Source organism: Panthera leo, chromosome A3, assembly GCF_018350215.1.
Source record: "Panthera leo isolate Ple1 chromosome A3, P.leo_Ple1_pat1.1, whole genome shotgun sequence".
NCBI lineage: Eukaryota > Metazoa > Chordata > Mammalia > Carnivora > Felidae > Panthera > Panthera leo.
The window spans coordinates 112,910,036-112,936,829 of record NC_056681.1 but is presented as its reverse complement, the minus strand read 5'-3'; the positions used below and the strand labels follow the sequence as shown (position 1 = coordinate 112,936,829).

Genomic DNA, 26,794 nt, shown 5'->3' with positions numbered 1-26,794 from the left:
GAGATTTTGCCAAAGTCGCTTGGCCTCTCACTTACATATCATCCCTTATGTGGGAAGGAGAACTGGGTCAGCATTGGGTACAGGTGTGTATGTGGCCCTCACCCCTTACCCATTTCCCCAGCCACATGCTTTTGGGGGCAGGTCTGTCCCTGGTGAACTTGGCCTTCATCTTCTTGCAGAAGTACTGCGGGGCAGTGAGTGGGAAAGGCAGGGCCAGGGCTACCAGACATCTGCCTTCTCTGTGAGCAGAGAGCCCCAATGGGGTATGCTGATTGCATTTACTGAAGTTTGGCCTCCTTCAGGTGGAATAAACCGTTAACACCAGGCACTTCCTATGACATCTGGGTTTTTCTTCAGTGTCCCACTCAAATACTCCTTTGACATAATCTAAGAAATATTTAATTGAGTGTTAGTGAGTCTGGTTGTCTCCAGTGGCTCTCAAATGGCCACCCTTGCCAAACCTTACCTGTGTCAACTGCGGAGGTATCACCGAAGGTGTCACACACGTGTCAGCGATGGGTGCCTGGAGCTCTCCAGTGTTGGCTGGTCTGGTTCCAGCAGCCTTTGCCAGACAGACTTCGTTCAGGGACTCTCTTCCTTTGAGTTTAAAAGATCAGTAAAGACCCAAAGGGAGAAGGAGCTGTATGTGAAGAGAATGTGTCTGCATGTCTCTGGGCTTCTGCCAGTGGCCAGGGAAATTGCTAGCTTTACTTGGGGAATGTGGGACTAAGACATTAGGATAATCAAAATATAGATTCTTAGAACTGAAGTAGGCTACTTGAGAGAATGGATGATGACCTAGACGCATTACCCTTCCTACTGCCTGATTCCGGTCTTTACCTAGGCCAATGTCTGCACCTATGCACGTCAGCTTTGGCTGTTCCCTCACCCTAATCTCTTAAATAGCCAAGTTTATGCTTTCTTGGTCCTCCTCAAGCACCTCCTCTCAGATGTTTTTCATTTTATTGGCAGTGACAGTGCCTTTATCATGACTGGAAATATCAAATTTCCATGTTTTATGCCTCTAGGGCTCACTCAATACCCCTATTAATAATTAGATTCCTGTTTTTGCTGAGGAACAGGCCTTGAGATTAATTATAGGGCAGTTTGGAGTGGAAGCATGTTATGTCACTTCTGAATTTGGCAAAGTGATATGGTTTTGTGGTCATTCCATTTGAAGATGGCAATATGCCGGAAGTAGTTTTAAGAGCCCAAGGTATGGAGCTCCTCGGTGGCTCAGTTGGTTAAGCGTCTGACTTTGGTTCAGGTCATGGTCGCACAGTTCATGGGTTTGAGCCCCATGTCAAGCTCTCTGCTGTCAGCAGGGAGCCCACTTCAAATCTTCTGTCCCTCTCTCTCTGCCCCTCCCCCACTTATACTCACTGTCTCTCTCAAAAATAAATAAATTAACTTAAAAAAGCCCAAGGTTTGAATTGATGTTTGAGTTAGGCTCTATACATTACAAAAATGTTTAAAGACTCAGCTGGTATTCTTGGGTCTGTTGTTTCTTGGCCTTGCCAACATGGTCCCTTAGAATTGAGATTTGCTAAAACAAAGTAGAATCATTCTGGTTTACTTAAACACACACACACACACACACACACACACCCACACACACACGTACAGAAAAACCAAAATAAACCCCAGTCCTCTGGAATCTGACCCATAAATTTGTGGAGAAAAAGCAACACTGATGTTGAGAGATGACAATGACTCCATTGCCCTGCCCTGCCCCTTCTCCCACATTGAGGACAGATAGTACAGGTTTCTTTTTCTTTCTCATCCTTCCATTTTTTCTTTCTCCTCTTGTCTTCTTTTGTGAATCAAAAAATTTACATATCAATGTATCAAATGGAATATTCTTTTCAGTGAGGCCCTTTATGAGACTGTGCATTTATTCTAGCAATGGCTGTTGGGCCAACAGATTGGAAATTTCCGTTTCGAAGGGATTTTTCAGAACTAGTTAATGGAGCTGCATGAGAAAATTTGTCTGTCTGTGATCTTGTGCAGCTCCCTCATTTGCTATATTCTCAGTGGCTTGAAGGCTTCCAGGGGTCAGTTCAGCCTCCAGAAAGCAAGGATTTGTGCCATTGGATATTTGAAGTAGCATGTCTTCATCCCTGAAGAGAATTCTGAAATCCACGCAGAGGAGTTCTAAATATTTTGAATAAAAACAGCAATGCTTTCAAGATGACACTTTGAAGAGGTCTGGTTTAGAATGTGCAGGCCTTAATGGAGCTGTTAAGAAAATGGTTTGAACATTCTGTGGCTTAGGGGCAGGCATCCTGGTAAGATGCTGTGTTTTTATAAAATTGATAGCTGATAGAGAACACTGACATTTATGACCTTACTTGACCTTAAAAATAGGGAAAAGTTGGTATTCTTGTCTCCCATTTACTTATGTGAAGCCTGAGACTCAGAGATGGAGGTGATGTTTCCATGTCCATAATCTTTTTCCGTTTTTGCAAGCTCCCTGTCTCTCTGGCCCTCAGTTTTGTGTGTGTGTGTGTGTGTTTTCGTTTTTCAAATAACTGGTTTGCCTGAGAAGACTACCAAGGCCACTTTTAGCCCTGCAGTCCTCTGACTGGTACGTTTGACATCTTTCTTCTTTTCCATCTTATGTGCCACCAATAGTTACATATGCACAGGGCCTATGGACAGAGCAAACTGCACAAAAATGAGATACGTCAAGACCTACTAGGGACGCTTGGGTGGCTCAGTCGGTTAAGTGTCTGACTCTTGATTTCATCTCAGGTCGTGATCTCACGGTTCATGATTTCAAGCCCCATATCGGGCTCTGAGCTGACAATCCCTGCTTGGGATTCTCTGTCTCTCCCTCTCTGCCCCTCCCCTGCTTGCGGTCTCGTGCTCTCTAAATAAAGAAACTTAAAAAAAATACCTACAGTGATTTCTCAAATCCAGCCTGTATTGGTACCTCCAAAAAGTCTTCTGAAGTCCTTCACCCACATGTACTGTCTTCTGTCTGAACTCTACTTACTGCATTTGGAATCCCGTCAGACCATTTTGAATTTAATTATCTCAAAATTGTTGATTATGAACCTCTTTTCCCCACAAGGCTATGCTTTTCACGAGGGCAGGGCCATTTAGGAATTGAGCTCAGTGCTGGCGGCAGAATAGATTGTGCTGTAGTAATAAATTAACATGACAAAAGCTTGCATTTTGCTTGTGCTAGGTGTGTAAGGGGTAAGCCAGGAGCTCTGTGCCATCGCTCTCTGTCAGGCTGATGGGTTTCCACTGTGTTAAGACTGTGCTATCCGGAATATGTGGCCTCTTTAATTCCTACAGCACGGGGAGAGGTGCTGCAAGGGACATTGCTTTTCCCACAACCCTTGTTCAGAGTGAGTCACTTGGCCCCGCCTGTCAGGGCTATGGACTCCATCATGGCCCTCCCAAAACATATGTTGAAACCTTAATCTCCAGTGTGACTATATTTGGAGATAGAGTCAATAAGGAGGTAATTAAGATGAAATGAGTTTGTAAGGGTGGGGCCTTGATGTGATAGGATTTGTGTCCGTCTAAGAAGTGACCCCTGAGAGCTCACTCTCTCTGCCCTGTGTGGACACAGCAAGATGGCAGCGTCCTGCAAGCCAGGAAGAAAGACCTCACTAGAGCTGACGGTGATGGTGCTCTGATCTTGCATTTTAAGCAGAACGGAGAGAAAATGGATGTCTGTTCTTCAAGCCCCCCGGTCTGTGATATTTTGTTACAGTAGTCGGAGCTGACCGATGCAGTTAGGAAGCTGGCACATGCCGGGAAGCTGGGACAAGTGGTTCTTTGGTGAGCAGTGAATGTTCCTGCCACAAGTGGCAGAATGTGGTCAAGACAGACCTGGTTTCCTGCTCCCGGGGAACTCAAGAAACCTATTAATATGATTTGTGGCGTTCAGTTTTTCTACACTATTTGCAACCAAACCACAGGTAATTATTAGTTTTGAGTTCTGTGTACTTGGATAAAACACAGAAAAACTGAAAGCTTAACCAGATGAGGCACGTGTTGCAATTTACACAGCGGTATGAGGCCTGAAATGTTTTTTGTTCCTTGCAGTATCTCTACATAGAAAAAAAAAAAAAAAAAAAAGAAAAGAAAAGAAAAGAAACTGAGAAGCACCGGAGCTTAATATAGAAAATTTCCTTCAGTACAGTTGTAGAAGTAAGCACTGGGGAAAGAAGCCTTTATGTTCATCATTTTGGGAGTGATCCAGTTGCCATAGTAATAACAACCCTCCCTGTATGCCCATCTTGATTTCCTCCTGAGCATGAGTCTGTCTTTTTAGTCACATCCTCGGTAATGGAACTTTGAATAAATTTCATGTTCTCACCATCTAAGGCTAGGATTTATGATGTGATTTGTGTTGTTTTGCTGTAAGGACAGGGTAACGGGAATTATGATGTCAGAATATAATCATGACAATACTTATTCTTTTTACGGTGTAAAAATAGCAACACACATATATCACAACTGATGAAATGCTTATTAAATCATTGTAGAGATGGAGAAAATAGCCCAAATTTAATTGTTTCTTTAGAAAAGATGTCAAGTCGAATCGTAAGTTTCATGCTTAAGAATTTTTTTTCCCTTTGTATGTTACTTTTTAAAACCATTTTTGCCTTAGCGTAACTTTTAAAATATCGTTTCATAAACTAAAGTAGTTGTCTGGAATTCCTTGAAGCCTATGGTTTGGCTTCAGCGGGCTTTAAACAAATACACTGTCAGAAATCAACGTGGATACGTTTCCAGCAGTTAATGCCCTAGTCATAGTAGATATTTTGTAAAATCAATAGCCTGAAATATCAGAGGATTATGGTTGTATCAGATACCCCAAATGCCTAACATTGTTTTAATTACTCTAATAAAAGAAAGCTGGGTGGATTAAAAAAAAAAAGCAAAAAAAAAAACCTTGCTTATAAAGAATGTTCTGCTCAAGCCAAAGCAAATTTTTTACAAGTTCTTTAAAAAATCTGGAAGTATTTAAGCGCTTTCCTCTTCTTATGAGACAATGCCTGTTACCCCGCCAGTGCTCTGTCGTACAATATTCCCCTTTATGACAACAGGCCTTAGGACAAGTTGATCAAATATGTTGTTCTAGTTGCATTAATGATAGGCTTAGATATTTGGACCCTCTTTCTTACTGGCGCATAGAAATAAACATATTTAATGTTCTAGTGCATGGACATTGAAGAGCTTTCCTGAGGTTTTCCAGTTTAGTTTGGAGCCATGGTTGGCCCAGAGGCCATAAGAACACCGTTTTAGTCAGAAGACGGACAGAAGTCACTTTGCCGGAGTGGAGATATGTTTATATCATAGCGAAAAGATTGATGATAGGAATAAAGAGCTGTGATAGAAGTTTGGATTCATCCACCCCATTGCGTGTACTTGGAACTTTTCCCATAAGGGACCTCATTCTGGTTCTTATGAAAAGAAGTCCAAGATTTCCAAAAAAGGGGTTCCCATTCTTCAACCAGATATAGAGTACTGAGGGTATAGCTTCTGTTTGCCAGAAAACTTGTTTGTACCAGAATGTTGGGGTAAAGTTTTCTGGGTCTGGGTGGGGGTGAACGTGTCAGATGCATGCTTGGAGTAATTTATGGGACACCCATGCCGTGTAGGTTGATCAATCACAATGTGACCTTGCAATGGGTCCCAGCTCAGGATAGGCAAAATTTGCATTTCCATGACCATCTTGAGTAATTTCTGATAGTTTGCCTATTTGATAATCATATGATTCATTGTAATTAATCTAGAGAGTGGCTGTTGAAAAGCCATGACTGTTTTCAGGAAGATAGAGCTGCTTTTTTGTGAGCACTGATTAGCAGAAGAGGGGTGAGCTGGGAGGGTAGGGTCAAGAGGAGGAGGCCCATCCTAGTATCACGGATCACACTGATCTAGGTCAGGGTGTGATGCTAGGCCTGGGAAGTCTGCATCATCATGGAATGTACTGTATCAGTCTGGCAGGCAGGAGACATTTAAGGAACCTTGCCCTTCATAGGATTTCCCTGACACAGGAAACCATTCCACTTACAACCTCCAGTTATCTTCTACCCCTGCACTGGAGCCTTTATAAAATCATAGAATTTAGGCACATCAATGAGTATTAGTAATTAGTCTGTACGTAAAACTTAATTGATGAGGAAGCTAAAGTCTAGAGAAGTGAATTAGTTGCTTCACATCTCGTATCTCTGGTTGGTGAGGACTGAAACTGAGCCTTTCTGGTTGCTACTCCAGTGTTCTTTCTACTATTCCATCCTGGTTTAGCCCATCTCTTGTGGTCCCGGGGTGTTCACAAGGAACTGTTGCTATCTGTGTAAGTAGGCTCAGGCTGCCATAGCAAAATACCATAGTCTGGGTAGCTTAAGCTATCCAAACTTACTTTCTGCAGTTTGGGAGATAGGAAATCTGAGATCAAGGTGCTCACAGATTAAGTTCCTGGTGGAGCTCTTTTCCTGTTTTCAGACACCCACCTTCTTGATGTGCTCACGTGACAGAGAGAGAGAGAGAGACAGAGAGAGACAGAGAGAGAGTGAGAGTGTGTGTGTCCCTGTCAGTCAGTCAGTGGTTTATGCTGTGGTCTTTATTCCCTTCCTTGTAAGTACACTAATCCCACCCGGGAGCCACACTCTTATGACTTCATCTAAACCTAATTACTTCCCAAAGGCCCTGCTCTCTGTACCATCACGTTCGAGGTCAACGCTTCAACTTAGGGATTTGGGGGATGAGGCACACATTCCGTCTGTAACACTAGCTTAGTGTGAAAAGACAGCTGTATTTCCTGGGACCTGTCTTAGTGAGTTCCACATTCTGCAGGGTTTTATGATTAAGCCATGGCTGCTTATGGTCAAGAGGTGCAGAGTGGGCTCTGTTATTTTGGCTTCGTGGTCTTGGTCTTTTTACCAAGACGTGGTGGGTGACCAAAAAGATCTGGATGTCCCCAAAGTGAAATTTGCTGCTTGAACATTGGTATTAACTGGTTGAATTATTGTCATTCAGTGACATCATGTTGTGTTTCTCGAGGAGAATTAAAATGAAATCCACATGATTACACATCTTTCTACAGCATTAATTCTCTGAGCACTTTTCACTAGCCTGAGCACTTTTGTGAAAACCTGAACATTTTTAGGAAAAACATAATACCTTCTTTTTCTTTTCATATTTCTTAAAAATTTTTAAAAGTGTTTATTTTTGGGAGAGAGACAGAGAGAGAGAGAGAGAGACAGAGTATGAGCAGAGGAGGGGCAGAGAAAGAAGGAGACACAGAATCTCAGGCTCCAGGCAGGCCAGACCCCAATGTGGAACTCAAACCCATGGACCACGAGATTATGACCTGCGCCGAAGTCAGACGCTTAACTGACGCTACCCAGGTGCCCCTCTTTTCATATTTCTATATCTAAATTACTTCATGTATCCTTTCTTGACAAATTGAATCTGGCATGTGGGATACTGAATAATTGTTGGGTTACTTAGTCCTTTGTTAAATAAACCCAAGTTTCTAGGTGAGGGGCCTGGACAAAAGGGTCTAATATTGATTGTGAGCCTGGTACATGCTGGCTATCTGACTGTCTTATACGTATTGTCTCAGTCCTCTTGAGAGCTCTCTGGAAATGGGCATTTTTAGTTACGTTTTATAGGGTTTGAATGTTTTGCCTATAGTAAAATACATGGTTAATTGGTAAAGTGAGGACCCATCTTGGTCCAACATCAGAAGATATGCTCTTAGCATTTACTCAGTTATGGGTCATCTTTATTACACTACTTCTCATTTGGTCCACAGGGAAGGTGATTGTGTGGAAAGATCAGTTTCACATTCAGATAGCCTTAATTCTAATGGACGTGGAGATGCCTGGGTATTTGCTTTGTGGTAGGACATCTTTTGTTGGGGATAGCATTTGTTGGGGAAAGATCTTGTTCTGTGCTTAACTTAAAACCTCCCTTCTACTCTTTCTTTGAGGAGTAGTATAGCTAATGGGCTTTTAATAATTAGCCAATTTTGGGTTTTTTGGTCCTCTGATAACTGTTCATGTTGACCTTAAATGTAATTTCTTCATTTTTTTCCCCCATAAATGATATACTCTTTGCTGTTAATTCTCTTTTACTCTTGAGAGGGGGTATCAGATGTGGAAAACTGTACTTTCATAAAAACAATCTTTTCCCCCTCTTTTTCTTCCTCTTTATCAATATTTCTGTGTTTGCCATTACTTCAAAGATGCCAAATATTTCAGTGGACACCATCCAAAACACTTTGCTTTGGGAAAATGAACTATGCTGTTTCCTTTTCCCTCTCTCCTGATTAATTTTGGTATCTAACTACAAATGAAATCCCCGATTTGGAAAACTCTCCATGGCTTAGCTCTACCTCATTCTCTGACTTTCCCCACCCACTGTCTCTGTTCCTTCGTCCTTGGCCTGCCTTCCTCTGCCCTTCGCCTCCCACCCACCTGTGCCTGGGTCCTCTCCCAGTTGGTGGTCAGTCTTGGGCTTAGCCAGCGCTGTTCCATCTCTTTGGAATCTGGCTCTCCAGTCCAGCCGTTGAGTCACCGCCTGTTTGAGCCCCTGCCCAACACAGCCCTGCAGCACTCTTGCAGGAGCTGCAGTGAGTCAGCCTTCTCTGTTCTTTCATGTTTTACTTCAGTGAATCTTAAAAATCTGCATTACTTTAACTTTTTAAGTTCTGTTTGTGTCTTTGGCTCCAGTGCCTTTTTCTCTTTGAGGAAACGTTCTTTGTTTAAACTCAGTACTTTATGCAGTATGTATGCAATGGTTCCTGATAACAAAGTAAAATGAGTTCTACAGATGTAATAGGGATAATTCTTAAGAGTATTTTGATATTATTGTTTTTAAATGTCTTAAAATTTTTTTAAGTTTATTTTGAGAGAGTGAGCAAGCACAAGTCAGGGAGGGGCAAGAGAGAGGGGAGAGAAAGAATCCCAAGCAGGTTCCGCACTGTCAGCAAGGAGCCCGATGCAGGGCTCAGAACCTTGAGATCATGACCTGAGTCAAAACCAAGAGTCAGATGCTGAACTGACTGAACCACCCAGGTGCCCCTTAAATGTCTTTCTTTAATAGGAAGGCTAAGTAGTGGCCGTGACATGGTGGCCATCTTTGTGGAGTGGCCCTTTTACTACTGAAATATCTGAATGCCTTTAACAAATTTATGATAAGAGGCTAACAAATGGCCGGCATTTGAACATTATATGGGTTGTACTCACATGAGACTCAGCTGAGAGGGCAGATGGGGATCCAGCCAATGCTCTGTTTACTGAGTGCTGTGTCCTGATGCAGAACACATCTTAAGGGTCACATTTTTCTAATCCCCAGAGAGGGGCAGAAGGGATAGGGCGGCCCTTTTTGGACATGCATAGTTTGATCTCACCACAGTCCTTTGTAGTTGGGATTATTGTCCCACTGTGCCATTACCAGCCCAGAGAGGCTGGACAATCTGGTGAACATCTCTACTCACAAGAGAGTAGGAATTTAGATCCAGGTTTACTGACTACAGCCCAGCACTCTCTTCTTTTACTCCCTACTGGACCTTCCTTCCTCAAAACCTGGCACAACACAGCCAACACTCTTAGAATGAGGATATTATAGGTACTAGTAATTTTAACATAGGAAAATGAGATCTTATGAAACCACACTCCAATATTTATCATAATCTCTTTAAATTATTGTTCATCTCTAGAACATTTCCAGTGGTGAGTTTTTAGGTGACAAAAATTATGGGCCTTGGTTGCCAAATGCTAAGTTTTGAACTGTCATTCCTGCTCATATATTTATAGGGGGATGTAAAAAATGCAATCACAGCTTAACTTTGAGTGTCAGGAAAGCGCCACGGTAGTACCTCAAAACTGAGTTGAAGTCAGAAGTGTTCTCAACTAGGTCAAGATTTTAAAAAGTACATGATCCCACAGTCTGTTTATTCTTAGCAACTAATTTAAAAATTAAAGGTTTTTGCACCATTGCTTGCAATAATTTTGTGTTGTAAAAGTTAAAACATGGGTATTCATGGAATAATCGTAACGATTCTTGCATAGCTTTACTTTCTCGGACGTTCTGGTAACACAGGAAGGTAGGAAAGGTCAGTGAATTATTTTCTTGCACTCACTCTTCTAAGAACCATGGTCAGTGCACTGGTGAAGTGGGGCTGGAAGTAGGTCTGTTTGTTCTTCTCTTTTCTGTCTAGTTTGCGTAAGTCTCGTAGAAGGAAGCTCCGCCTGTGGTGAGCGTCTCTGGAGCTACTGATATGAGGAAGGAGGTGAGACAGAAGAGATGGTTAGGAGTGCACCCACCCAGACACACTCCTGAGGTAGACATGAGAGCAACAGAAGTCCTCCAGGTTGGCTTTAGTGTCTAGTAATTTGTATTTCCTAAATCACGTCGTACGACCTGTCAGTATGTATCGAACACAGAACCCTCGCCCTGGCAGAAACCATTGAAGCCATCTGCTTTGAATCCTGGGCATTCCTGGCAGATGGTCCTCCAGCTTCTGCTCCCAGTGAAGATGTCAGCGTCTTCTGTTGTTGAGGAGCATTTGCTGTTGAAAAGGTTTCCTCCTGAATGACAGAAGTCCTCTCTTTAGTCCTACTAATACCTTCATCACGCAGCTAGCCTTCTTTAACATATCTGTACTGTGCCATCATGGTCGGACATAGTCTTATTCTCCTTTCTTCACTGGATGCCCACAGGACCTGGTTGCCAGACCTGGCATCATTCTGCTTGCTGCTCTAGGTGGGTCGTGCATTTGCTGAATGCTGGCATGGACGTGTGGACTTCTGTGTCCCTCCAGTGTGCAACCTGAGGTGGTGAGCTTTTTGAGGAGCTGCAGCTCGATGCTCATTTGACAGGATAGATTTTTCTTTCTGGCTTGAAATGGCTAAATATTGGTTGTAAATTTTTTAGCACGTTTCTTCTGGATTCCTCACACATAAGATACGCCTTGAAATGAGAGACAGGCTTTCTCTGAAAATGTGGTGAGTGAGTCACATAGGAGAAATTCCATTTGTGTTTTTCACTTGTAAAAATCACCTCAGTCTGGGCATGAAAACTCAGTTCGGCAGAGCCAGTCATGGGTCCTTGGGATGGTGTCTCATGAAGAAGCAGAGTCTACCACTCTGAGAGAAGAACATTCTGAATGCAAACCTCATCCTATTCTACGTAATTCTCTCCAATGTGACCTTCACTGTGGAGGAGAGAGCATCCTCTTCCTCCTTCTTTTCCTCTAGGCGCTTCCTCCATCCAAATAAGACCTCACAGTGTTGGGTAGTCTCCTGTGTGAGAGCTTTGCCTGTGGCCTCAAAGGTCTCTCAGGCCTTGTTTCTGGCTCACGTTGAAGCCTCTTCATAATTAACTACCTCAAGCAGCATGTGTGAGACTTTGTGCCTTGCTGTAAGCCTGACTTCATCCCTTGCAGCCTGTTATTATCCTGTGTAGACCCAATTTTGAGAGGAACACACGGTTTTGTGGTACCACCTACACCGTCATTTATTTAATCGATTTGGATGGTTTGTGCTGCTTTTGGCTGTGGACCTGCAAAAACAAAGCCATGGGATAAAGCAGCCCGAATCCTGTAATGAAAACCTCGTACCTTTTCTGAAGCCTGTTAGAGAGAAAGAGAGGAGAGAGAGAGAGGGAATTTATTTTTACCCTACCAAATAAAACATTCTAGGAATCTGAGGTGAAAATTGGATTTTAACTGCTGCTAAAATTTTGCGCATATAAAATCAGCAAGTGCTGAAAGTTCTGCCTGATTAAAGGGAAGAGCCTGGAGAGTCTGGTGCAAGAATGGTCCATATCCGAAGCACACTGGTGTCTCACATAAACCTCTTTGATAAAACTGGAAATAAACATTTCTGGATGTAAGCTTCCTGTGACTGAGCTGAAGGAGTCTGGAAACTACCCGAATCCAGCCATGGTTGCTTCTCTTCTGTCATGTTCTCCTTTGTTGGAGTGTTCACACCACCCCCCCCCCCACACTGCCATCTCCCTGCCCTTCCCTCACCCCAACCCCCATCATTGTCTGCTGTTGAGAGCACATAACATCCTGTTGAAATCCCTAAAAAACCACAAAAGCCTGAGGACTTGAACACTATCATTCCCTGTGCCAGGCCTTCCCTGGTTTGGTTTTACAATTCGAACAGGTAGTCACTTAGAGCCTCGGGCAGAATGCTATCTGCCTGGACCCAGAAGTCTGCTGAGTGAATGGTGTCTGTGACCCGCTGCCCTTCTGAGGGCCGCCACCTGCCCAGACGTTCTTGTCACCATGTTGTGCTCAACCAGCCTGGGTGCAACTGCTAACTTTTCTTGGTCTGCAGAGAGCCACTGCTTGGTGGCCTGTAGCTAGGTTGTTTGATAGTTCCTTAGATTGTTTGCACCTTCCATCCCTCAGAAGTGATCGAGCATGGGCACTGTGTACTGGGGTATAGAGACATAATATACATCTGTGTTTAATTCACAAGCATAGCGGAGGCAGTGGAGCCGTGTGGGATGTGCTTTGGGGTACGGAGAGAGGACGCACTCGCTGAAACTGAGGAGACTGGATGCTTCATGGTGCCAGTTCTTCAGAGCTGTGGGTCACGGTAAAGGTTCTCCAGCCAAAGGGAAAACGATGGCTATAGGGTATATGCCAAGGAAAGGAAACTGCTCTTGGAAAGACATTTGTTCAGAAAATAAACAATCTTTTAGGGTGTCTGAAGGCTAGATGTGGGGAGGTACAGGGGGACACAGAGAAAGTCGTATGTTCTGAAGCAGGGTAGGGAGGACCCTTGTGTACCATCCCAGGGAGTTTGCAGTCTTCCGACTGTAGGATTCATTGAGGGGTTTTGAATCAGTAGAGTGATGTCATCAGATTCGTTTTTGGAAAAATGACACTGGAACCTGTCGGGAGGACTTTTTAGAGGTTGAGGCAGAGGAAGGCAGAGTAACTTCTCAGATGCGGGGTCTGGGCTTAGCCTACAGAGTATCGGTGGAGAGCCAGGTGGCCCTTCTTGCCTGAGTGGCCTCAGAATGGGTACAGAGAGTAGGATCTGTTTGCCTTGGCCCTTCCTGACCCCATTGAGTTAGTCTGACTTCAGACCCTTGCCTCTCAGCCTCTTCAGACATTGTGTGATTAACCAGGAGATGAGATGCGTCTTGATATTTGACAACTCTAGCCCTGCTCTTCTACCTACTGTCCTTGCTGAAACCTGCCAGCACCTTCCTTGCTTGGCTGACCTCCCTGGGTCAGACTACTTGGCTGTCTGGAGGTTTCATGTCTGCCAAAGCTGATCTGGCACAGCCAATGATCATTTCTTGTACTGTCCTTTCCTGCCAAGGCTTGGTATTATAGGAAGCCCTGAAGACTCTTGTAGATGGGACCTGTGCCATATTTTCCACGTTTGCACACATGCCACACTCTCAGAGCTCTGCTTCCCAATGATCCACACCAGAGGTTCCAACAGACAGTTAAACTAAATTTTAAAAGTTTATGTTGAACTTGTGAGTTGAGGTTCTTCTCAAAGGAAAATCAAGCGGGGGTGGGGGGGGGTGGGGGAGGTAGCATTGGAAATAGGCATTTTATAAAGTGCTCTGAGCAGTGACAGATTCTCCTAAGACTCTAAAATGCCAAGAAGCTCTTAGAAATATGCTTGTTCATTAGTGTTGTATGGATTCTGTTCTGGTGTTTTGGTTCAAAGTTTGAGTTTTTTGTGTTTTCTTTTTTTTTTTTTTTCTTTTCCCCTCTCTAATTGTGTCAATAAGAAGGGAACTGTTTTATAATGTGACGGTGAAGCACAGCAGTGTTCTAGAGCTGGGACATCCTGCACTCAATTAACCTTCGAATTTCACATCTCATCACTGCAGTGTGGCAAGGCGCTCCCTGGCCTTTCGAAGCAGGAGGATTGCTGTGGAACTGTGGGTACCTCGTGGGGCTTTAACAAATGCCAGAAATGCCCCAAGAAGCCGTGTAAGTGACGTTTCGTTATTCCTTTGAAGGTTAATGTAGCATATCGCTTTCCTTACGATAACTGTTCATTGGTGAGACAGCCTTCGACTTTCAAAGAACTCTTAGAGAATTCTAGAACATAGTGCTGCAATTTGCATGTCCAGAAACCTTGCTGCTGGTCCACGAAAGCTTTACTGTCAATTCTTTGTTGTAAAAAGCAGGTATCAGTTGCCTTCTCCAGTTTGATCACTTATTTCTAAAAAAGCATTTTAAGAGAGCAGTAAGCTAAACGAGGTTCTTTTTCCTCAAGCAAAGAGAAAAGAAGCTGTCTTTAAAATTCATAAGTGTTTCGGGGCGCCTGGTTGGGTCAGTCGGTTAAGCGGCCGACTTCAGCTCAGGTCATGATCTCGCGGTCCATGAGTTCGAGCCCCGCGTCGGGCTCTGTGCTGACAGCTCAGAGCCTGGAGCCTGTTTCAGATTCTGTGTCTCCCACTCTGTGACCCTCCCCCGTTCATGCTCTGTCTCTCTCTGTCTCAAAAATAAATAAACTTAAAAAAAAATTAAAATTCGTGTTTCAAAAACTGACAAAAAGTTAATGAAGCTGCTGTTCCTTAGGTTAAATTCCTTAAGTGAAATTTTTATCAAAACTTTTATCAATAGCCACAACAGCCATTTGGTATACCATAAATGTTCAGATTTCCCTGAAAAAAGGCTAAAATGGAGAAATGATTGGTTGCTGATCTGGACAAGACAGGTCTACAGTCTCTAGAACACAGTACTTTCCCTGCCTTTTCTTAGTCACCACTTTTATACCATCACAGTTCTCTGTGACATGAATCTACACTGATACCCCGTCTTCTGGTTAGTCTATAAATCGTAGTTTTTAGAACCTATTGATTTGAATAAATCCAGGTTTATGTTCCTCTGTTACTTTTTTCCCAATTATGCCAGTATTTTTAGTTAAAAAAATTTTTTTTAATGTGTATTTATTTTTGAGAGAGAGAGAGAGAGAGCGAGAGCGCGCGCATGTGCAGGGGAGGGACAGAGAGAAAGGGAGACCCAGAATCCGAAGCAGGCTCCAGGCTCCAAGCTGTTAGCACAGAGCCCGACACAGGGCTCAAGCTCATGAATGGTGAGATCATGACCTGACCGGAGTCAGATGTTTAACCAACTGAGCCACCCAGGTGCCCCTATTTTTAGTTTTTGAATGTAGCATTACCTTTGGCTGATTTCTAATAGAGATTTTTTTGAAAGACAGAAGTAACTTGTTTTTTTGTAATACACTTAACTCATCACATTTTCCCCAAGAAAGCAAGTGATATTTTTCCTCCATTATCTTCCTTTGTCTGCTATAACTGAAGATTTTTATAGTAGGTTTTTACACTTCATGTTGCAAGAAATTTCTCATTTGCTTCAATTGGATAATTTTTATTTACTCTTCTTAAGTTTATTTGATATTCTCATCTGCCTTTCACACCTATGTTCAGTCTAGAATCTGTCATCTTGGAATCCTTGCTCTACAGGTAGGACTTATGTACTATTTGTTCTATGATCATTATAATTGGTTACAAATAATTGTCTCATTGTCTCTCATTTGGACCTCCTTGTCTCTCAAACTTACCTGTTCTCTAAATCTTTTGATGCCTAAACTTTTGTTTATTTCATTGATACTGCTTCTGTTTTCTTTTCTTTTGGAGGACTAACTTGTGAAAACACCCACTAAAGTTTCCAGTAAATAATGAATTCTTTAGTTAGGGAATGAATCAAATAAATGAGACCTTCATTACTAAGAATGTCCCCTGTGGACTTTCTATGCTGATTTGATAATGATTGGTAATGTGGATTTCCAGCAAGTGGGCTGAGTGTGATAGTTCCTCCTCACTGAAAGATCCATGTACCAAAATGATTCTGGCAACGTGACCAAAGGGATATCCAGGAGAGATATGGTATGATTTAAAAGAGCATGGAGTTTGGAGCTAGGTAGACTTGAGTTTGAGTCCCAGCTTGAGTCGTTTGCTGTTGAGTCTTATGAGGCAAGTGTCTATATCTAAAATGTTGAAAAAAGATTACTTTTTTTTTAGATGTTTACTTTTGGGGGGGGGGGGAGAGGGAGACAGAAGGAGAGAACACAAGCAGGGGAGGAGCAGAGAGAGATTGAGAGAAAGAGACATGACACAGAATCCCAAGCAGGCTCCATGCTGTCAGCACAGAGCCCAATGCAGGCTCAAACTCATTAATTGTGAGATCGTGACCTGAGCTGAAATCAAGAGTCAGACGATTAACTGACCAAGTCACCAAGGCGCCCCAACTTTTCATTTTTTTTCATGGCCTTTCCCTCACGTACTGTGTAAGTTTGTCTGTGGGAACATTGTGAAGGGGGCGGTGTGTTTCCCACCTCTAAGTCTAAGGACTGCAGAAAGAGAAGTTCAGTTCTTACAGCTTCATTCTGGGGCCAAGTTCATGTTCTGTCATACTTGCTGCATCTTCTCTCTTATCTTATGCCTTTTTCTTATCTCTCCTTCTCTCTGTGTCTTTTGCTTAACTGCTTCTCTTTCCTCCGTTTTTCCCAGCCCCAAAGTTGCAAGATAGGGACAGAAGTTAGGGGTACAGAGAATCTTCCATTCTTGTTGTTTTTTTAATCCCTGACTTCTACTCCTGACTTTGTGTTGTTTTTACTTATAGTTGTGTTATCTGAGCATAAATTCCCTGCTTTAAATGGTCTTGTTAACTCTCCATTTTAGTGTTAGTAATAATTTAAGCTAAATGTGAAAGTACAAAGTTGCTATCACTTCTTACTAAATGCTGATGAAAATAAATTCATAGGTTGGCTCATGTAATGTATAAAATTGAAGAGATTGATTTCATTTCAGGAAGGGCAATGTGGATTATGACTGAAGTAAACCATTAACATCTTGACATTTACTTTGTGCTGTCCTAAGTGACTCACTCCCAAGAAACACACTCAGGGTCACATTCTTCCTGTGTCATTTAAAAACTTTCCTTTCCTTGGTTGGTACTACTCTCTAAATCATATTCATTTTGGAAGGCAGCAGACTTTCCTTGGCTTTATATGCTATGGTTTTGTGTTCCATGCCTTCCCCCCACCTTTTTTTTTTCACTTTAAAGTAGTTCAAACTTCAGTTTTCAAATGACTTTTGTTTAATGTTTGAAGTTTTTGTTTAGCCGCATACAGAAAGACCTTTCATTGTTGTTTAGTTTTTACTGCAAAAACTTAATTTTAAATCTGTAAACGATTTCATTAAATACCCTGTAATCTATTAAAAATGTACTTAGCATGAACAAGTCACTTGTCCTTTAGAAGTTTTTAGAAGAAAATTTAGAATCTGAAACATCGAATCCTAAGCTGAGGGAGACCTGAAGAGATCATCTGGTCTGGCTCTCTGCCTTGAGGTTGATGACTGTGGAAACTTTTAAAACAAGATACCATCTCTTTTGCCTTTGAACAGTTCACAGACAGAGATCCCAGAATCTGTGTAGGCAGCCAGGGTCTTCATTCTGTGGGGCAAGACTAGCTGTGTGGCCAAGGAGCTTGAATTGGGGTGATTCCCCACATGCCAATTTCTGCCCTCCTATAACTCGCTATTCCAAGACTGCTCACTGTAACCTTTTCCTAGCTTTTAGAAAGATCTGAAGAGATGGGACATATGACAAAGAAAGGAAGTGAAGGAGGAGAGAGGAACACCACTCGTACATATTCACCCTGTTCCATTAGTGGTGAGAATAAACAGCATGTGTTAGGGGCAAAATAATTTTATTTTCCAAAAGAAAATTTCCTTTTTATTTTGAATTTTTCCTCTTTACTCTTTGTTCAGGTCTTTATAGTGTTCTAACCATCCATCCTGTTTTGATTATTGCCCTTTATCTGTTGTTCATGATCGTAATGAAAGACTACCTTATGGCAGGAAATAATGGCATCTGTCATCTTGTGAGTGGTTTTTGTCAGGCACTGTGGTAGGCATCTGTATAAATTATGTCTAAAATCCACAGCGACCCAGACCTGCTCAGTAGATGGGAATACTCCCATTGTACAGAATCACCATTTGAATCCCAGAAAGCTTGTCTCCCAAAGTTGCAGAGCTATGGATAGCCAGAGCCATGATTTGAACTTAGGTCTGCTTGGTCCCTGAGCCTATGCTGTATCCATATGCCAGGAAATCATTTTGGCCTCACTTAAGAGCATCAGTTTCAGTGACTAGGGTTTGTTGATAATTTGGTAATTGCAACATTATATTGCTGGTGAAATTTCTGGGCAATGAACCATACCACTGATCACAGAGGCCTTTCTCATCTCCTAGCTTCCTCTCATCATTTCCTGTTCTTCTCAGGTTCATAGTAGGAAGAATCACTCATTACCAAGATATGTGAGCCAGTATTTAGGCGAGCATATTATTTATTGTTGAAAGTGGGACACTTTTGGGAGTGGAGTGCTGTTATTAATGCACTTTGCTAGTACAACTGGCATAAGCCAGGACTGTTCCAGACAGACTAGGATGTATGTTTACCCTACTTATAAGAAAATTCAAATGCCTGGAGCAAATTACTGGGCAGGGAGAGAGTCTTTGTAATGTAAATGATCACTAACTGGTAGAACATATTAAACCTTCTTATGATTCTTTTTTTTTTTTTTTTTTTTTTTTTCTTTTTTAACATGTATTTATTTTGAGACAGGGAGAGACAGCATGAACGGGGGAGGGTCAGAAAGAGAGGGAGACAAAGAATCTGAAACAGGATCCAGGCTCTGAGCTGTCAGCACAGAGCCCGACGCGGGGCTCGAACTCACGGACCATGAGATCATGACCTGAGCCGAAGTCGGACGCCCAACTGACTGAGCCACCCAGGCTCCCCTCTTATGATTCTTTTGATTAATGTTATCAAGGTTTGCTGACAACTACTTGGGACTATATACATTGCAAAATAAGTGGTATATTTATAACTGAGTATAATGTAAAAGAAACTGATATACATTGAATTGGGTATCTTAGAAATGAATAATACAGACCACTGATGACTTCCATGGATTAGGTTATCACAACAGGCAGTTTAGGACTGTAAGAATTTAAGCGTGTAACAACGCATTCTTTCTTCCTTACAGCGTATCATGGATATAACCAAATGATGGAATGTCTGCAAGGTTATAAGCGGGTCAACAACACCTTTTGTCAAGGTAAGTTTAACTGAGTTCATTGGTGTGGATTTCCGTTGCTTTGGCTTTTTAGGAATCTTAAGTTATTTGACCACAATTTTCTCATTAGCCCCATATGAGAAAGTCACAACAATGAACTGCCTCTCGCTCACTCAAATTATCTATAAGGAAGCAAAGAGTTATAGTGCATGGTTGCTAGAATTAATAGCATTTAAACGTCATGGAACTTTTTTCCCCCTATGTTAATTTGTGATGAAATCCACAGGAGATTGGATTATATTACAGAGCACCGTATGGTCTCCATGCTGGTCGCTCCCTTTCCATGCGTGGGTGCATGTGCATGCATATAAGTATGCATGTGTACCTAGCAGTGTGCCTTCCTTGCTGACACAGGATTGGGTAGTAGAGTTCCTTTATTTCCCTCTCATCAGAATATTGCTAGCCACCTCAAAGTATTTAAGTATTAAATGTCAGGGTGCATACACATTTCCTAGGCAATAGGTAAAGCTCTGTAGCTAAATGTGAAATGTCCTGAGTGCTTTTGCTCAGTTTATTTTGCACCTTATAGCAGATTTGAACAAGCAGGGGGAACCTCAGAGATCCCGTAGCCCAGTGTCTGTACTTTACAGACCAGGACATTCAAGCCCAGACTGGTGTAGTGACTTTCCTGAGGCTAAATAGAGCTGGGGTTGTAACTCAGGTTTACGAGTACCTAGTTTAGTACCCACATATGATATCAAATTTTGTTTCATTTACTCTGTGATTTGTCCAATTAATGCTCCTAGTTTCCCCTTAAATGTCTGGGTAAAAGTGTTATTAGTAACTTGGAAATGTGTGTATATTAAAATGGAGAAAGAGCCTCCATTAGTGAACCAAAATCCACATTAAGAACACAGCACATGTTTTCCAACTTGTTGTCTGGGGCTCTGTATCCTTGACCAGTATGTGTTTATATAGGACAGGGTAGATTAAGGTAATGTTACAAAGTCTAGATTAATTCCTATTAAAAGGGTCATGTCAGTGGACTGTCTTAATTACCTGAGAATTTTCTCAGGTTGTTCCATATTGCATCTATCTAACTTTTATGATCTGTAGAGCTCTAGCAAGAAAAGAATTTTCTTTTGAAATGTACATAGGTGTACCATGCATTTTAAAAAAGTGTTGCCTTAAAATATGGTAATCCTCCTGAAAGTTATATTTAACTGCTCAAGGAGAGGGCACCCAAGACACTGTGTAAGAAACATCTTAGTAACGTGGGAATAATGGATTAATCAATATTACGTAGGAATCAGTAGAATTTAAGATATCCTTAAGAGATTGTATTAAATGGATGGAAAATTGAAATGGATGGAAGAATGAAGATGTTGAATGGACAGATGGCTAAATATATATTCTACAGCATAAATGAAGTGATTGCTTCACAGATTTGGATGAAAATCTATATGACAAGCCCTAGCCCATTTTTAGAATGCATTAGTAGAAGCAGAATGAGCAGGGGTTTGGAAGTAACAATCTTGTCCTCTGCTAGTCAGACTGAATTTGGGGTTTGGGTGTTTGGTATTCGTTGTCTTTTGGCTAATAAAGTCAACAGAGCTTATGAGGGGCCTGGAATCCTGAGGGTGTTTAGCCCTGGAGAAGAGCAGAGTACAGAGAAATAGAATGGCTGCCTTATAAACATGCCTTTAAATGTTGGATCCACTGTTCTACAAAACAAGTCTTTGATTTTTATTTTTTTTTAAGTTTATTTATTTATTTTGAGAGAGAGTGAGAGAATGTGAGTGGGGGAGGAGCAGAGAGAGAGGGAGGGAAGGAGAATCCCAAGCAGGCTCCGCACTGTCCGTGCAGAGCCTGATGCGGGGCTTGAACTCATGAACTGTGAGATCATGACCTGAGCCAAAATCAAGAGTTGGATGCTTGACCAACTCAGCCACCCAGGCATCGCAAAATAAGTCTTTATGAGTTGCTTCAAAAACCAGTCAATAATAGAATGGAGTTAAAAGGAGGCATATTGACAACTCAGAGCAAACTTTTTCTGTGGAACAGCATTCCCCAACACTGTACTGAAATGCCTTTGCAAGTAGTGAGCTTCCTGCATTGGGCATAATTCAGTAGACCCTTAAAAACAACTGGCCATGGGGTGCTCCAGGGAATTTCTGTCCTGCACAGTCCATGAGGTTGGGAGACTTTGTAGGTACATTCCAGGTGTCTGATGGCTATCATTACTCTGTTGCCTGGGATAGATGCTATGGATGAGAAGAAAGAAATGACAGCTGGGTCTGTCATACACATTTTAGCTCCGCGATAGGAAGTTTCCTGAAGTGTGCCCTGTGATGAGGTGTGTCTGCCTCCTCTCAGAAGGAGGATCCTTGTTTATCCTTCCACGTTGCAAACCTGCTGTAACTAATATTCAGAGATGCTCCAGAATGTCGGGTGCTCCTAATTTCCTGATGTCAAATTATGAAGAATGTGCATGTTTTTGTGGGGTAAGAAGGGGTGGGGTGGGCTTTAGACATCATTAATCCCAATTGAAACCAAGACACAGAGTAAGTCACTTTACCAAGATCGCACAGAGAATGAGAGGCTCAGCCAGGATTAAGCTCCCAAACCACCTCTGTTTCTGTGGGCAACATGGCCTCCTTTACTGATTTTACATGTATCTAAGGTATAACTAATGTAGATACCAGCTCTTTAGAACTAGCCGTGCTGTTAGAAGGTACGCCATCTGTTGTGAGGAGTATTAGAAGGTAATGCAATCAATATTAATAAGATTTATTGTAATAAGAAAGGATGGTTATCCAACATATTCCTTCTTCTAGCTGGTTCAAGGTTCTAACAGTGTTTGTAAAAATACCACGATGGAAGTAGAAGTAAACATCGGCCACATATCTTAGCAAAAGAGAATGAAGGATCCTTTAAATAATTGCTTGATTTTTGTTGTTATTTTTGTATTTATCTCTTCTGGTATGAATGGTATGGAGTGACCTTTTGCAAGTTTTGTTCACACTGAGCACAGGAAATGGTTCCATCTCGTTCTTTGCCCTGACAGTCAGTAACACCAAATCCTGGCTTACGTTTGTCTCAGGAGGATATTTGCAAAACAGTGTCAGACTTTTTGGCAGGGAATCTGGAGTGAAGTATCACAGAAAATTCTATTTCATGGTGCCTCAAAAAGGCACCGCTAAATTATACTGCAGAGAAGATTGACTCATAAAATAATATGATTTCATTCATCATAATCTATTAAAATTACTTTTGAGAGAAGGGCTTAATTTCACTCCCTTTGTGACACTATTGGTCAGTAAAATGAAATAGAACTTTCTCACATTACATATGTACACTCCTTTTTCCTAGAGCTCGAAGCTTTAGATTTTGTTATCCCAGAGTTTTTCAAAAGGAGCCCATTAACCACTAATTACTTGTGCGTTCCACATTGTTCTTAGAGTTTAATGTCTTCTCAGTTTACAAAGCACATTTAAAATTAAAGTGATTAATAACTAGAATTACATTATTTCCTTCACCTAGGCGAACTAATGTCCTGAAACAACGTTTAGTAATGTGGGCTCAGTAACAAAGAACCAACTGTGCACAAGTTAATTTGAGGAGCTTTCAAATAATTGCCCTCCAAGTTGGGTTTTTTTCTCCTCTCTAGCGGTGCTGCGATTATCTTTTCAAAGGAATGATTTATTGCACACACACACATGGAGCTCTCAAACCTGCCCTCACTACCCTTAACATTATGGAATTGTTATAATTTGCTTCATTTATCATAACAAACAATACAAGCATATTTCCTGGTAGATCTAGAACAACATTTGTCATTTGATTATTATGCTAAGGTTTGATGTAGAGCTAGAATTAAATGGAATAATACCCCATGAATATGGTAATAGGAGCGCCTGCTTTCATACTCCTTGACTCTGGAGCTCACTTGTTCCCTGCATTTTGAGTATTCTCACTTGCCCATAACTTTGTCATGAGATAAATGAGCTCTTAAAAATTAGGCGTAAATCCAATAAAATGCAATTTGGTTCTGAAATCACTTGGGGACCAATCTATTTAGTGAAGTCTTTTGTTAAAAGCAAATACCTCTTTGGATACACAGAAATCATTCATTTCATGAGCTGTAGGTATGAAATCAACCTAGTATTATTCTATACATTTTGTGTTAGCATGTGCTGAGAGGTGCTGTGGGCAACGCCACGATATGTAAGTGAGATGTCTGCACTTTCATAATCCAGTGTATGTATACTCCTTTTTCATAGATAATCTCAAACATTAACGAATATTCAGTAATCCATAAACATTAATTGGCAGGGTTCCCCTAAGCTACAGACTGAGGAGAGGCCTGGTGAATAAGGCATCCCTCTGGACCTTGGGCTCAGTGTAATTAAGTCAGTTGGAAATCAGCAGGACTCAGTTTGCTTTGTTCACTCTCCCAGCTAGCTAAATTTTAGCTGACTCGAGATGAGCCCATTACAGCAGCTATGACAGAGCTGTCCACGTAACTTTCCACCTCAATTTTTTTTTACACCAGTTATTCTGCTTCAATAAAATAGATTTACAAAACAGATACGATAGGGCATCATTGTATCCATTACCATGGACAGTCCCAAGTGTGGGATTCCTTTAAGGTGGTGCCCCAAAGTGCATTTGAAACCACAGTTTGTTTGGAACATAGAAAAGATAATGGACTTTTTTTTTTTTTTTCTTCAGGGGCATATCTCTGTGATTAAATGAAACTCACAATCTTAATACTGTGTATCAGTAAGCCATACTTGGGGGATTTGGGGTTATGAAGAGCTTGGCTGGGCAATAGCATCTATTTCAGACACCTTAATGATTACAAAATACTGTGACTGTATTATGGTAAGGATATAGAAGAAGGCTGGTCTTTGAGTACTTTGGGAAAACTCGAAAGTGCAGGTGAGACCCTCAAGAAAACATATTTGGTTGTAGAAAACGTGGTCTCTGGCATAGCGCTGGGTAACAGAATGAGTCACCATTTTATAGTTATTTTCAAAGGTATAGTTAATGGACATCGAAGTTTTTTTTTTAATCCAGTTAATAGTTAAATGAATGTACTGGCATTTTATCAGGTTTTTCATTCAGCATTGTTTCTTGTATCCTGTGCTTGTTTTGTGGGCTCATGAGTTTTTTGTTTTGTTTTGTTTTTGTTTTTGAGGTAGGTTTGCCAGATAAGATACAGGATAGCCAGTTAAATTTGAATCTCAGATAAATAGCAAATAATTTGGTTGGAACATATATACTAACAAGTACTTGTTTGTCTAAAGTCCAAATTTAATTGTGTGTCCTGTATTTTTATTTGCCAGTCTGTATTTTAAGATTATATTCTTTGACAGTTCTTTAAGTGAGGGTCACTGAGAAGTATATACTTTATATGTCTGAGAATATCTTTGCTTGGAGCTCATTCTGTAAGGACACTGGTCAGGTGTTCAGTTCCAGGTTGTTTGCCAGCAATACATTTGACCACATTGTGCTAGTGTCTTCTGACTTCTTTTTGATACTTTCTTCCTTTGTAGGTAATCTCTCTTTCTCTCTTTTGAGATCTTTGAATTCTTTGTTTTCTGTAGTTTTATCATGATGTGTTAATATTTGCATTTATTTTGATTTTGCTCAGTGGACAGAGTGCATTGTCCATCTGAACAGTCATGTCTGTCTTCAAATTTGAAAAATGATAAACTCTTATCTCTTCAAATATTGTTTTTCTACCATGTTTCTCAGCTGAAACTCCTATTGACTAGTGTTGGAGATGTCTTTAATTTTCATGTCTCTGAGCAAGTCTTTTGTGCTTGTATCCTTTCGTCTTTTTTTTTTTTTTTTTTTGGTTGCATTTTGAATGAATATCTCAGTTCCATCTTAAAGTTTTCTCAGTCTTGTTTTATTAAGCCTATCTGGACTCTGTCTGATCCATTAGACTTGTAGTTTTAAGATTGTTTTCCATTTCTGAGGTTTCTAATAATTTTTCATAGCTGCCTGGTCTTGTTTCTTTCCGTTTAAATATATTCATTCATTTAACTTTTTAAGCATGCTGACAAGTTTTGCTAGATTTCAGTTGCTGAGGAAGAATGCTTCTGCACAGGTTCTTTTGGATTCTTACCTTCCGTTGCTAAATCCTGGCTGCCCCTGTTTCCTTCTGGGCGGTAGACACAGAAATTCAGTAGCTCCACCCACTACCATGTATTTCTATGCCGTTTCAGATTTACTGAGATGTTTCTTTTGTTTTTTAATCTTCTTTTAATAGTTCGTTTTCAGTTGCTAAGCGTTTGGAGCCTGGGAGACTGCCAAAGCACGAGTTTTACTGTGTTACATTTCTTTAACATATATCCATATCAGAATTGAGCTTTTTAAAATCCAAGATATCAGTATTGGAGTGTGATATTTAATGTATGTATGTATTATAAATTTTCTTTGAGGATGTGGAAAAGGCTTTGAGAAAACAAAGCTCCAACTTATTGTTATCCACAGGTAGTCTTTTTTCCCTGTTGAATTAAGCAGCCCATCTGCATCAATATCTGCCATTCATTAGCTCACTTGCTTTATAGATATTTAATGATGATTTAAATGGGGATACTCTGAGAAATATTAGAATATAATAAGACTCAATTCCCGCCCTCATGAAGATCCCTGTTCTTACTTACAACTCAAATATCAAGGCGGCAGGTGGTAAGTGCTTAAGGAATGAACCGAACACTGCAATTTCAGAGAGAAAGTTCCCATTTAGTTAGCAAATTGGATAGCACTTAAAAACCTAATCTTTAAAACAAACACATTGTCTTTTTTATTTATAAAATAATTCATACCTAGTGTTTAAAACTTAGAAACTAGAGAAATGTATAAAAAGTAGAAATTACCTGGGGTGCCTGAGTGGCTCAGTTGGTTAAACGTCCAACTGCAGTTCAGGACATGATCTCATAGCTCATGAGTTTGAGCCCCGTGTTGGGCTGTGTGCTGACAGCTCAGAGCCTGAAACCTGCTTCTGATTCTGTGTCTCCCTCTCTCTGCCCCTCCCCCACTTACACTCTGTCTCCCTCAAAAGTGAATAAATGGTAAAAAAATGTAAAAAAGAAAAGAAATTACCTTTATCACCTTCAAAAATTGGTGAATTTTGCTGTAGTTCCTGCTATATATCTATAGATATCTATAGATAGATAGATATTTACATCATATTTCACAGATAAGTGTGAAAACTGTTTTTACTTAATAGATAATACTTTCTCATGTTATTAAATCTATTAAGAATTATTTTAATGCAGACGTAGTATCCTAGTTAATGGATACTGGAGAATTCATTTAATTATTCTAAAGTGCTATTTTCAGATTAGTTTCTATTTTTTCTTAATACATATACTGTCATGAGTGTACTTGAACGTAAAGCTTCAGCGAATCCATGGTTCTTTTTACAAGAGAAATGACTGGTTCCAAGCTGTGATTTATCCTGTACACATGACTTTTGGAGAGGATGTGCATTTCCCTTCTCACTAGCCTTAGAGAGCCCACTGACCATAGGTCCCTCCTCTCCTCCCTTGCCTCCCTGTTTAGGCTCTCCCCAGGCACTTTATATTGAATATGGCTGTGAGCAAGATTGTAATTTAATATTCACTGTTTTATTGGAACTAACTCTTGGTGGTTTTAATAATTTCCTCTGAGTTTTCTACGTAAGAATAATTTTACCTTAAAAT

At 41.0% G+C, this 26,794-nt stretch overlaps 1 protein-coding gene across 2 annotated transcripts in view; it reads left to right on the top strand.

Annotated features, from left to right (window-relative positions):
- The window catches only part of LTBP1 (latent transforming growth factor beta binding protein 1), a 398,959-nt gene that overhangs the window by 215,146 nt on the left and 157,019 nt on the right, over nt 1–26,794 (top strand). For both annotated transcript variants that reach the window (XM_042933279.1, XM_042933277.1), the window contains exons 8-9: nt 13,849–13,951; nt 19,044–19,115. In XM_042933279.1, the coding sequence (XP_042789213.1) occupies nt 13,849–13,951; nt 19,044–19,115 (175 nt within the window). The remainder of the gene's footprint in view (nt 1–13,848; nt 13,952–19,043; nt 19,116–26,794) is intronic.